Source organism: Acinonyx jubatus, chromosome D2 (genome assembly GCF_027475565.1).
Source record: "Acinonyx jubatus isolate Ajub_Pintada_27869175 chromosome D2, VMU_Ajub_asm_v1.0, whole genome shotgun sequence".
Taxonomy (NCBI): domain Eukaryota; kingdom Metazoa; phylum Chordata; class Mammalia; order Carnivora; family Felidae; genus Acinonyx; species Acinonyx jubatus.
In genome coordinates this window covers 13,743,095-13,757,131 of record NC_069393.1, presented here as the reverse complement: position 1 = coordinate 13,757,131, position 14,037 = coordinate 13,743,095, and the positions used below count along the sequence as shown (strand labels likewise).

The window sequence follows — 14,037 nt, the reverse complement described above, 5'->3', positions numbered from 1 at the left end:
GCTCTCATTGAACATTCACTAGGACCACAGTTGGAGCCATAAAACATACCTTAAATTCCAACGAATAAAATTCATACAACCTATGTGACTGGGATTGATGTAGATATCAGTAACAGGAAGATAGCTGAAACTCCCCACTCCCAAAATGTGCACATTAAACAAAACACTTCTAAATAATACATGACTCAAAGAAAAAGTCTTGAGAAAAAGACTATTTTAGAATAAGTGAAAATTTCTTGAATGCAGCCAACATAGGGCTTAGAGAGAAGTTTCTAGCACTGAATGCATATGTCGGAAAAGAAGATCTAATATCAATAACCTAAATATCAAGAACAAACTAAATCCAAAGTAAGCCAAGGAAAATAAATAATAATAGAGCAGACATCAGTAAAATAGAAAACAGCAAATCAACAGAAATAAATCAATGTAATCAAAAGCTTGTTCTGTGAAACTAAATAAAACCCATCAACTTCTAGTCAGGCTAACAAAAAAAGAGAGACGACACAGATTACTACCATCAGAAATGAAAGAGGAAAGATCACTACAGATAGTAGAAAAAAATTAATAAAGAAATATTATGGATGAATCACTGAATTATACTCCTAAAAACCAATGTTACATTATGGTAACTAACTAGAATTTAAAATAAAAAAAAGAATTATGGTAACAATTTCAAATGTAAGATATTGATAATAAGGTAAATTGAGGGTGGAGAGAAGGGAGTGTGTGAGAACAGTATTTTCTGCTCAACTTTTCTGTCAACTTAAAACCTCTTGAAATAATAAAGTCCATTAATAAGGAAAAATATTTTAAAAAATGCAAAACAGTGGTATGATATAGATCTTATTACACTTTCGAAAAAAGAAACTAAAACTTAGGAAAGTTAATGTGCAAGGTCACATAGTAGTGAATTGTGGACCAGCATTAACAAGTGTTGCTAAGATGTGGCACCTGGGTGGCTCACTTGGTTAAGTGTCTGACCTGGGCTCAGGTCATGATCTCACCGTCTGTGAGTTCAAGCCCCGCAGTGGGCTCTGTGCTGACATCCTGGAGCCTGCTTTGGATTCTGTGTCTCCCTATCGCTCTGCCCCTTCCCCACTCATACTCTCTCTCTCAAAAATAAATAAGCATTAAAAAAATTTTTTTTTAAATACAAAAAGTGTTGCCAAGACTGAAATCCAAGCATTATAATATGGAGATAAAGATACAGACATATACGTATGTATATATATATACACAGAGACATAGATATACATATATACATATGCATGCGTACGTATTTTGTTGATTTTCAGGGGCAGATAGATTTTATTGGCCTGGTACTGGGACAGTGACTCTCCCTTGTGGCAGGGTTTGGAGGGGAGAATGCAGATACACTCCGAGGGCCTCTTGCGGTCCAGTCCCGGGTTCTGGCTGTGCTAGTTGAAGGTGAGCCCAGGGCCAGGCTGGCGTGCAGCTGCAAAGCCCGACTTTCCGGCTGGTTGGCAGTAGAGGTTGCTGGGGGAAGGGAAGGATTCTGGGGGCTGGAGGCAGCCCTCAGGGTACAGACAGGATGAGCAGGGAAGCCTGTCTATTGGCGGACACGTTCTACCTGCTCTCCTAAGGCCGGGACGCCAGCAGGCCGGGGGAGCCCTGTGGAGGGCGGGAGGCGCACAGGGCTGTGATAAAGCCAGGTCCCACGTGGGTGGCTGGACATGCTCAAGACGCTCTGAGCTGTGGTGAGGACTGATGTGGGGACAGAGGCAGGAGGAGATGGCAGATACATTAAATCTCCTTACACCCTGCAGCCCACGGACAAACACTTGAGGCAAGCAGGGTGAAATGTTTCTCCAGGAACCCCCTGTTGTCTCAACGCTAATGCTTTGCTGGAAGGAAAACCACCCTAGCTTGACAACAGCCAGGCCTCCAGGAGCCTGGGCGTCTTCTCTAGCATATGAAAATCTCGCTGGAAACTTCCCCTGGACTTTACCTCCCCCAGTCTCTCCTCCTGGTCCCCGGGCAGCTCTTCCTGCCCACGGGTCCTGTCCCTGAGCTTTAATAAAATCACCTTTTTGCATCAAAGATGTCTTCAGAAATTCTTTCTTGGCCGTGGGCTCCAGATCCCGTGAATCCCACCGTCACCCCAAAAAGTCCTCCTCAAGGACTACAGAAAGACCGTGTGGCCCTGGGGCGGGGGCGCCGAGCTGTCCCAGAGGCACCTCCTGGGCTGCCGGGGAGTTGCCCACGTTCTGTGGTCTCTGCAAAAAGCGGGCCCACACAGGACCGCGTCCTAAGCGGTCGGGAGTCCAAACATGAGCTTGGCCCTGACGGCTGCCACGAGTGTACCTGGGGGCTGTGTCCTGCAGGGCTCCGGGCAGGCGAAGACGGCGAGCTCCCCTGCACAGGGCCAGGCTCTGCCCCGAGTGCAGCACTTGTCAGAGGGGTCATCACAGCAGTTTGGTTTCCCGTCGGGTTTTCTTTCTCACGGAAACCTTGCTTGAGCTGCTGGAAAAGCCTATTCTCCTCCTCTAGGGCCAGGAACTTCTGCTATCGCCACTTAGGGTTTCTTCTTTGGTCTCCTCTAGTGACATTCTCTGGGCCGTGGGTGCTCAGCCCTGTCACCTCTGATAAAATGTCTACCTCTTTGTTGATAAAGAAGTTGACCCCAGCTCAGCCCTCTGCCCAGGGCCATTTTATCCGAGAGCCGGAATCCGTTATTTAGGAGGTTTCCTCTTCTGTAGAATATCTATCCTCCCAAGGTTTGTGCTTTATCTTCCAGGGATGGGTAAGGTGGAGGAGAGAGTGATTAAGGAATTCCTTTCCCGTGACCCTCTAGCCTTCGGCTCCCTCCACCTCTGTCTTCCACCTTGACTTTGGGTCCTAGGGAATCCTCTACCAGCCCCTTCGATTGTGTGTCATCCAATAATGCTCCAGGACTCCTGCCTTGCACAATGCGTGTCCCACATCCTGGACAAGTTTACATTCTGGTTGCGCTGAAAGCATCTAAATGTAAAATCAAACAGCTGTGTTTCCCCACTCATGTAGCACATATTTACTGAAACCCTATTCAGACTATTCATTCGACAAATATTGGTTATGTAGTAAGTGCCGGGGAGAATTCTGGTGCAAATCCTTGCTCTGCTGGAAATAGGATAGCCGTCCAGACACATCCTACCCTTAAGGTACTTCTGGACAATTGGGAAATGGCCAAGTTCCCATCAGTCTAGGAACAAGCATGTGACTTTGAAGTCATATGCTGAGAAAGAGAGCAAGGGAACCACAAACCAGAGGAGAAAGCAGAGTCAGGTAACTGGAATAGCCCACTGCTCTCAGGCCCACAGTGATTAACGATTCTTGGAAGCGTAAAGCGACCTGCCCAGCATCGTACAAAGCAGAGAATCGCACAGTGATGGTGCACTGCAGCTCTATTTAGAAGACGAACCACGTTACTTTATTAAAATAATAATTTTTAGGTGTAATAAAAAAAGAAGGGTAGGTCCTACCTGAGAGCTAAGAGACGCTCACTGATGGCATCCCGTAACAAGTAAGGGAACACATGGGGCCTAAGACTCAGAGAAGGGTCCTCGCTCCCCTGAAGCTCTGGCTGGCCACGGTCTCCTCCTCCTCCTCGTTCCTACTGACTGACAACTGATAAACGTTCACGCCTCAGACACACTGCCTGCCCCGGTTCAGAGGCTTATCTACCAGGAAACAGCCTGCAGGCACTGGCCCCTAAATGGCAGATTCCTTCTCTGCAGATTCCTTCCTAAATGCAGATTCCTTCTCTGCAGGGGATGGTGCGCTGCCTTCTTCCGGGTTCCTAGGGCTCAGGTAGCCGAAGGTCTGGGGAGACCTGGGACCGAAGGGCCACTCCACCATCCTCTCCAAGTTGACTGATGACTCCATCACAGATGAGCTCTGTGTTTGGTGACGAAAACGGAAAGTCCAACTGTTTTTCTCTCTTATCTTTTGCTTTTTACTAGCATGTTGTAAGCACAAGTGGGCTTCTTGTCCTTCATCGATTTAGGTCTTGGACGCCGACTGTGTATAAGTCCCTGAACGAGTTTTTTGTCAGCTATGAACACATCTCAGATGAAGGAAGGAAGGGAAGAGGGCAAGAGAGGGGGGGGGGGGGAGACAGAAAGAGAAAGAGAGAGGGAGGGAGGGAGGGAGAACAGAAATTGAAGATCTTGGCTCCTAGTCTCTTATAATCAGAGCGGTTGGTCTAATTCAGACCCGGTGTTTATCACTACGCTCTGTAAAAAGAATCCAGGGCTCATTATGATCGACGCCAATACTATCAAATGGCATTTTGTAAATGGAATGTCATCCTCATGCTAAAGGGAAGCCACTAATTTACAGTCTCACAGAAATTCACCGTTTGTTTACAAGCCCCATAAAAGGCAGCAAATCACCAGTACCAAGCAGGTCTGTATATTCTTATGCAGCAACCATTTCAAGCACTTTCTCTGAATGTTTTCTAGAAAGCTGATTTATTACCGATTGGTTTCCTATTTGCAGAGAACATACATTTTAATGAATTACAAGCAGCATGGAGCAGGAAAGCATACATATTCTGGTGAGAAAATGACTAGAAATGCCTTCAGAGTTTGGGGCTAGCAGAAAATAGATTCCTGTCATCGCAAATTAAATGCGGACTGGGAGAAAACTAATTTCGCCCAGAAAAAAAAAAATACAAGAAAACATTTTTAGAAGAAAGCATCTCCTATTTATAAGAAAGAGTGGGGGTGAGGGTTTTCTTATTCATTTAATCCACAAATTTTCAAAATCTAATGCAGTACAGTGGTGAAAGATGCTGATTGTAGTGCCAGAGTGGGTTAAAATTCCTCCTCGTTTACCTAGCTGTGTTGCCCGAGCCCCGGTTCCCCAGCCAGAAGTTGGGAATGCCTGAATAGGATTTACCTGGGCTGGTATTTAACAGAAGACCCAGGCTAGCCCTGCGTTCGCATCATTAAGTAGACAGGATGTCTGCTGTTTGTGTTAGCTCACAGAAAGCTCGCTGAGAATGTCATTATACAGAAACGCCATTAGGCCAAAGTTGCACACGCGATATCGTCCCAGCATCCAATCAACGCGTAAGTGTCCACGACATCCCGACTAAATGTCTTCATGCACTGCAGCCTTCCAAATATGTATTCTATCCGCTAATCCTTCACATTTTGTACTGTATTTTGCCATCCACACCATGTGCACGCCGGTCAACCCGAAGGCCACCTCTTCCGAGATAACTCTCCAAACCGTCCATCCCTGGTACTCTCTACCGTATCACCCGATTTTATTTCCTTCACACATTTAGCAGACTTTCCCAAGTGCATCATACCTGCGGTTTGCAGCAGAATTTCTGTGTCTGTACTACTGACATTTGGGGCTGGATACTTGTTGAAGCACTGTCCTGTGCAACGGAGGATGCTTCGTATCATCCCTGCTTCTAACCACGGGAGGCCGACAACAGCCGCCTGCCACCCTCACCTGGGGTTGTAACAACCGCAGGTGACCCCAGACACCACCGATGCCTTCTCAGCCTTCCAGATGGAGACACGAGTAGGACTCGGGACAGCCCACACACCCGACAGCCATGAACAGTCTCGTGCGTGTGCCTGCCATGTGTGCAAGACATGTGTTTTCTACGCGTGGATTCGTTGGTAAGCACTGCTGACCAGCATCCAATATGGCGTGTTTGGACCAGCATCCAAGATGGCGTGTTTACGTTTAATGAGTTTACATTCATCATCCAGCGTAAGACCACGGCAATGCTACGAGAGGCAGAAACGGATGCCATCCCCATTCGTAAATGAGACATTGATGAATAATGGGTTAACTAGGTTGCTAAAGTCTCACTGTTTTTAGAGACTAAGCATCCCATCCCCAACACAGACAATATAGTCTACTTAGAAAACAATCCAATACTCTCAACCCCAAAGTCTTCTCCAGGACAAATTTCTAAGTTCCTTCAATTGTTTCCTTACATCGTCTCCCGCAATATTGCTCATATTCCACCACCTCTTTACCGTCCTATCCTTCCATTCTTTCTTCTTTTACATTTCTCCGAAAGCTTTAAGATAGAATTCACAGATTATAAAATTCAACCATTTAAAGTCCACAATTCCACGGTTTTCAGTATAGATACTCGTGCAACTATCACCAAGATCTAATTTCAAAATATTTTCATCACCTTTAAAAGACACCCATGCTCATTAATCACTCCCCATGCCCCTCAACCTCCTGGGTTCTAGCTCTACAGACCTGCCTATTCTGGGCATTTCGTTTCAATAGACTCATTCGATGTATGGCATTTTATAGCCGAATAATATTGCACTGTATGAGCACAGCACATTTGATTTACTTATTAGGTTTCTACTTCTAGGCTATTAGGAATAATACTGCCATGGACATTCATTTACAATCTTTTGTGTGGACATCTATTTTCTTTCTTTTTTTTTTTTTTTAAGTTTACTTATTTTTGAAATAGCGGGGGAAGACAGAGAGGGAGGAGGAGAGAGGATTCCAAGCCGGTTCCACTCTGTCAGCACAGAGCATAACACAGGGCTTGAACTCAAGGACAGTGAGATCATGACCTGAGCTGAAGTCAAGAGTCAGATGCTTAACTGACCGAGCCACTCAGGTGCCCCTGGATGTCTTTTTTCGATTCTCTTGGAAAATACCCAGTAACAGAACATATGCATCACATGGTAACCCTGTGTCTGCTATGTCAAGGAGTTGCCTGACTTTCAAAGAAGCCATGGGATTTTACAACCACACCAGTGACATTTTAGAGTTTTAATTTCTTCACATCCACATTTGTTATCATCTGTCTTTTTAATTCCAGCCATCCAAGTGGGTGTGAAATGGTACACCTTCATGGCTTTGATTTTCATGTCCCTAGTGACTATTAACATTGAAACTCTTTACATGTGCTTAGTGGCCTTCTGTGCATCTCTTCTTTGGGGAGATGTCTACTCAAGTCACGTGCTACCTCTAAAATTGAACCGTATGTGTTTATTATTGAGTTGTAAGTGTTCTTGATATATATTAGATACAAGTCCTGTGATGGTGAATTTGTCCACTTGGCTTGGCCCTCAGTATCCAGGTCTTTGCTCAAACAGTATTTTGGATTTTTCACTGAGGGTATTTTTGTGGATAAAATTAATATTTAAATTAGTAGACTGTGAGTGGAGCAGATTTCCCCTTTATCATTGGGTGGGTCTCATCCAATCAACTGACGATCTTAACAGAACAGAGACTGACCTCCCTGCCAAGAAGGAATTCTGCCAGCAGATGGCCTTTGGACTTGAACTTCTCGTCTCCAGCCTGCGAGCCCATTCTGTAGAATTTGAACTTGGCAGACTCCATGATCACATGAGCGAATCCCTTAAAACAAATCTTTGTATATATATTCATCCCATTGGTTCTGCTTCTCTAGAGAACACTGAATAACACAAATCTCTTATCACATGTGATTTGCGAATATGTTCTTCCATTCCATATATACTTCTATAATAGAATAAGATGTAGGAGCGCCTGGGTGGGTCAGTCAGTTAAGCATCTAATTCTTGATTTGACTCAGGTCATAATCTCACCATTGTGGAATTGAGCCCCACATCGGGCTCTGGGCTGAGAGCAGAGCCTGCTTGGGATTCTCTCTCTCTGCCTGTTGCCTCGAAATAAATAAGCTTTAAAAAACAAAAAAACATGAAGAAGTTAATATTAAACAGAGTTTTGTCTTTACTTTCTCATCTCTATGTCCTGCCACCAAGCACACACACTTCCCACACCATCCCCCTTCAAAAGCAGTTATTTGCCTCATAGAAAGGATGACCCAAAAGAAACCAGAAAGAACCAGTCTAATCTTCATATTCAGAGCCCTTTATCCCAAAGCAATTGCGAAAGAACAGGTCTTTGAATTCCCTCCAGCTTGGCTTTGAATAGCAAGAGCCAGGCCTGAAGGAAGGGAAGAAAAAGTTTAATCCAAACAACAGATTTCCAAAGAACTAATAATGTTCCTGTCTGCTCCATCAGTTTCTTTCCTGAAGACTCCAGGCCTGTTTAGAGTGGAAAAAAGAGAGCTTTACAGAACGTTCCAATAACTCAATCAAATGTAGAACTTTCCCCTGCATTACTAACAACTGTAGAGAATGCAGAGGGATTTGGGAAGACCTCAACGTGACAGGGTACCACCGAGGAACAGTGACATACTTACTCACACCTGCTGGACCTTGAAGCGAGAAGGAGTGCATCTGGTACATTCGCCTCTTTCTCCAGCGATATTCTCTGGATGGTATAATCTGGTATTTGCCTCCTACTATATTATCAAGTAATGGGGGATCTGAAAAACGTTCTCTCCTTGCCTTTTTTTCCCCCATTTTTACTTTCTCATCTTTTCCCTAATTCAAGAAGTCCGAGGAATATTACTTATCTTAAGAGTTTGTCAGGACCACGATGGTATAAACACCAACAACAAAACAAAATAAAAAAACCAATGGACCATCTAGGGACACAGAGCAGAACGGGCATTATTCAGGCTCAAGCGTGTCCAAGATGCAATCGTGTGAGGTTGCTGACCCAGAGGTGAAGAGCTTTACAAAGCTGATGTAGCAAAGAGGATTTTTAATTCTAAGATGAACAAATCCAATGTTTTAATGAGCAAATTGGACATGAAACAGATTCCAATAAATGCAAAGAAGTGGTTTTGGTATGCTTTATTTTCCATTTAAAAATCAAGGGATTTAAATATAGCACCCATGCCCCACTTCTATTCACATAAAGGGAAAATATGCTATGCCAAGCGGTGAAAAGTAAACTTGTTGGCTTAATTTGGTCTTCAATCTGGCATTTTCCATGAAGTAATTTTCCCTGAGGTCTCAACTGTTTTGCCCGTGAGGGCAAAAACATAACTCTTCCTCAAATTTTTGAACACGCTTTGCGATAGGCTTTCAGGTTAATTCTTACTCGTCTTCTCTATCGGAAAATGTTTTTGTGTGCCAATATCCTTAAAGATGTCACCACAGTCCTGATATTTGAACGAACGTCAGATATGGGTTTATTGCCCACTGTGCTTGGATAGGTAAGCATTGAAGCGAACTATTTCTCAGTTGGGGATTAGCTAGGAATTGCCCCATCCATTTGAAAAATGTAATTCATCACAAAGACTAATCATGTGTATGTGAAGGAAAAAGGAAGTGTGTGTCATTCATTGTTATAGTAATAAAGAAGAAATTACACCTTATCTTATAATTTCACACTTCTCTTCCTTTACCCCTGGGTGTTTTCTAGAGTCTCAGAATAGATCATAACACTTGACTAATTAATTCAAATAGACACTTTTTGCTTTGATAAAAGGGATGGGATGGAGGCCAATGAAATCAGTTTCTGAAGTTTGAGGTTGCTATTCACTACACGCACCAAAAACGCCTCTTCTGATGTATTTTACCAACAATAAAATGGCTTCTCTAGCAAACCAAACTGGGAGCACCTGAAATCTTCTCTGATATGTAGAAAGACTTGGTTGGAGTCAGACGTGGAAAAGCATACCACACTGATAATGAAGCTGAACAATGAGAAAGTCACACAGATTATTTCAACATGTCTTTGCAGAACCCAGCCTGGGAAAAGGTTGGGATCAGGGTGCTTCATCGGATAGGTCTTCTGACAAGAACTTACGCCTACACGCAACTCCTGAAAGGAACTAGAGAGAACTTTTGTATGTCCCTAAAGAGGCAAGGGAGATTCAATATGCAAAGGAAATCTTTCTACTCTATGATATAAAGACAAAAAAGCAAGGGTCACTAAATTGCCATACCTAGAAAAAGAGTATTAGGGGGCGCATGGGCATCTCAGTAGGTTAAGCATCTGACTCTTGATTTCGGCTCATGTCATGATCTCTCGGTTCATGAGAACCCCCCCCCCCCCCGCACTGGCATCTGTGCTGACATCATGGAGCCTGCTTGGGATTCTCTCTCTCCTTCTCTCTCTGTGGCTCCCCCACTTGAGCTCTCTCTCTCTCTCAAAATAAATGAACTAAAAAAAAAAAAAAAAGAGTAAGGGTACTAGTTCCTGTTATAGAATCTCACAGGGACGAACACAAAAGCGGCTATATGCGTCCGCACTAGAAATTACTGAGGGGCGGGGGAGCTGGGGGCCAGTGGCAGAAATGGCTCTGACAGAGGCTTCTTTTACACCTGTAGGAGAGGATGCTCCAAGTGTCCCCTGCGTGTCCTTTAGTCACACGGACCCTCCTGAACCACTTCATTCCTCTTTCCATCTGTGACACATTTATCTCTCTCTCTGCCCCTGTGTCCCCTGTCCCCGTTCTTGAACTCTTTTTGTCCCCTTACACTGGAAATATTGTTTCACAGTGACTAGAAGGAATAAGAGCCAGAAAGTACGCGCGCACAGGGACGCCCAGCCTCACTGGGCTGATGGCAGTCTGATCCACTCAAACCCCCCTTCACCCACCAGCCAGCCAGAGGTGATTAAAACACAACTCAGAACGTGCCCCTTCACGGCTTCCAACCCTCCACGTCTCCCCATCGTGCTCAGAATAAAAACCAAAGTTCTCATCGTGCCCGCAAAGCCACTGTCAACAGGCCTTGCCTGATTTCCTCCAGCCCCATGTCAGCCTGCTATAAACCTTCCTTCTGTTCCTCAAGGGGAAGAAGAAGCTTCCTCTGCTTTAGGACCTGTGTCTGCTCCTAGCTCTGCCCGGCATGCAGGGCATCTCCTATCTGGATTTGGACATCAGCATGAACCTCACCTCCCCAGGGAGGTCCTCCTACAGCAACCCCATATCGAGCGGCCTCATCCCCAGCACCATTCGCCTCGTCTGTCGCCTCCGCTGGAACTTAACGTTACCGGAGCACAGCCCCAGATCCCCAGAGCCACAGCAATTCCTGACACGGGGCAGGTGCTCCCCAAATATCTGCCCAACAAACAAGGCTGCCACTTCTTTGTTGAACGCTACAATAATACCGCTGTCCTTTCAGGAGGATCTGGCCTTCTTTCATCTTACGGACACTTGCAGAAAGAAAGACAGCTCCATTGCTATGCAAGCACATTCCCATTAACGTGATGGGACATTACCGTTGCTTTTGTTCTTCCCAACTTGCTCACTCTATCTGATCCATAATTGCGTCTAATGTCTCACTATACTTGTTTATGCAACTTGAGTCGAATACTTCCGCGCACCGCGTGGTCTATTCATAGGTCTACTTTGCATTTTGTCTGTTTACTTCACTTTCGTGTCCTCAAAACAAATACGTGGGCGCCTTGCCTCAAAACAAATGCACGCGTGTCCCTTCCCCCGCAGCATCCCTATAGGATGCACTGTGGCTCACACCATCCAAACGCCCATTAAGGCACCTGCCGATTAGGAAATCTGACCTAAAGGGCGAAAATCTTTCTTCGGTCAGAATGGTTACAGAGCTCTCGCCATTGTCTTGCAGAGCATACAAATCCTCCCACAGCTGTGGCAAAGAAAGAACGTGATTAAAGGATTTTTTTGCAGGGCTTGATTGGGACTAGTCAAGTCTGTACTTTTAGTTTGCTTTGGTGAAAAAGAGAAAAGGGCATCAGAGAGCTCTTCTGCGTGTATTCAGCGAGGAAAGGAAAAACCAAAAGGGCCAGGGAGAGCGGTTTTGCATCCCAAGAGGCTACAGGCACAGGGGTCAGGGCGTTCAGGGAGCAGCACAACCCCTGTTTTTTTCTTGTGAATTCCGTCCACTTGAACCTGGTTACCCAATGTGACTTTTGCTTTCCTTCACAGGAGGTGAGGGAGACCAGCGCATCGTAGGCGGGCTCTTTCCCATAGGCCAGGAGCTAGAATTCGTGTAGAGGAACCTCTGGGCTTCTAGGGATCCTTGAAGGGCCGGGATGGGCGGGGGTGGGGGTGGCGCCCGGAGAGAAAACCATGTTCGGCATCTTTCCAAGTCACCCCTGCTCGCGCACAACTCTGACAATTGCTCAGCGCTCCTGAGACTCACACCCCCCGATGCCACCATCTCCAGCTGGCCCCGCTCCTCCGCACACACCTCCCATCCTCACGCTGGCCACATCCCGGGGCCAGAGCCACCGTCCTTTCTGAACCTGCACCTCAGCTCCATATTCTCTCCTCACCCCTCCTTGTTCTTGGCCCAGTACCCACCCGCGTGTCTGTGGGAGGGCGGGAGCCCGGCTTCTGGAAGGGACGATGGGCCGACTCCAAGGACCTCATCACACTGGCCGGCCTCCTACCCCAGGAGGACTTTTCCCTCCCCCTCCCTTATTCTCCACTAGCTCAGCCCAGTACTTAAAAATCTGCCACCTCCTGTTCCAGGAGGGTTGAGCCTGATCTGTGCCCCCCGTCACAAGTCTTCGATCAACTCTTCCCCGCCTGTTTAATTTAGATTTGGGATGGCTAACGTCAAGTGGGGTGGCAGGGCACCTGGCGGTCACACTGTGTTTTCCCAGCTCATCCACGCCTCCACGTCTGTCCTGCCTCCTCCTCTGTCCCCGAACCTCCCATACCTCCGCCCGTTCTTCATCCTCAGCCGGTGACCCTGCTTTCGGGATCCCTGGGGAAGCAGAAGATACCAGAGCAGGTGTCCCCCAGCTCCTCTCACCCCCATCACCCTGCGCTCCTGCATGGGCGCTCCGGTACGCCTCCTTCGCTGTCTCTGCAGACACCCTATCCTTCCCTGGCCAGTCAGGATGCTGCAAACCTAGTGGGCCCTGTTGTACCATTCCCTGGGCTTCACAGCTTCAGAGAATACGAATATTAGCGACATTTTTGCATTGGTGCATACATACTCATATGCTAATAAAACATATACCTGTTGTAAATTTGCTCATCTGAAGCTTCTGAGGGGTAGCTACTGAAATCTTGCTTTACACGGACTGAAAGAAGAGAGAAATTCGCCATCTCCCATTCTTGGAAGTCAAAGGAAACATCCTATTTGCCACAATGGGGTTTTCCTCCCTCAGTCGCTAAGTCGATTTGCACCTTTCTAACTGCGTATAAATGACAGGTGTGCTGAGCTGGCTTTTATTCAATGGCACGTACACTGCTCACCCCAGGGCTGAAAGCTCTTTCAGGGTCTCTCTGCCGTGGGTGACCCATCATCACGCTGCTGTGCTGGGCTATGTCCCAACCACAAAGTTCAAGGGCTTAAAAACAATTACCTCTTCGAGGACATCAGCAAGCTTACTGAGGATCTCTTCAGGAAGGCTCTGGAACGTTGGGACACTGCAAAAGCAAACAGAGAAGATGCTGAAGCAACTTCCTTCCACCAACCAAACAGCAACGTGCAACAGCAAACGTTTCACGACCAAGAACCTGCGGATGAAGACGAAAGCACGGACGCGAGCGTGACTTGATGACCGACAGGGAAAAGGCATGTTGTACCAGGGAGAACACAGAAGCGGGCCAGAGCCGAGGTTAAAGCCCACTTATAATTATAGATGCCTCGGCTATAACGGGGGAAAAAACAGTTTCTTCTTTACCAGTCTTCTCTCACCAGATTCCTCTCTAGGTCCCTCTGTACGTACACACACGCACGCACACACTGACGCACACTCCCTTCTACAGGACACCTCTACTCATTCTTTAGGACACAGCTTGAATGATGATACACTCACACCTGCAAGCATTCATTCAACAACCTTGGAAGCTTGCTTTCTCCCCAACCCCCTCCAGCCAGGTCAGGTTCTCCCCCTGAGAGCTTCTTTATCCCCTGCTCTAGCAGTCATTAGATATTTAATCAGGGATTTGTTCTGGGGTATTCTCCCTGCGAGAATTAAAATTCCACAAAAATAAGAACAGCTTATCTGTCTTATTCAACTCCTGTATTTTCCATCATTTACAAACAACGACACGTTAGTGCATGTAGAGCAAAGTTATGAAAGCAGGGATGTGTGAAGGCATCCTGGGACAATGATAAGGAGCAGATCAGACGTGGAGAAAAAAAGCCAGACTCAGTAGGCCAGGAAAATATTAGTTTCCCTTACCTCCTCCTTCTCTAATTTTTCCACCCAATGACCAGCAAAGGAAAATACGGAGCGATGCTA

General features: G+C 46.1%; 1 protein-coding gene across 4 annotated transcripts in view; it reads right to left on the bottom strand.

Moving 5' to 3' along the window:
• PRKG1 (protein kinase cGMP-dependent 1) overlaps positions 1-14,037 on the bottom strand; it is a 1,240,511-nt gene that overhangs the window by 338,697 nt on the left and 887,777 nt on the right. For all 4 annotated transcript variants that reach the window (XM_027049866.2, XM_027049865.2, XM_027049867.2 and 1 more), the window contains exon 5: positions 13,153-13,216. In XM_027049866.2, coding sequence (XP_026905667.1) covers positions 13,153-13,216 — 64 coding nt within the window. The remainder of the gene's footprint in view (positions 1-13,152; positions 13,217-14,037) is intronic.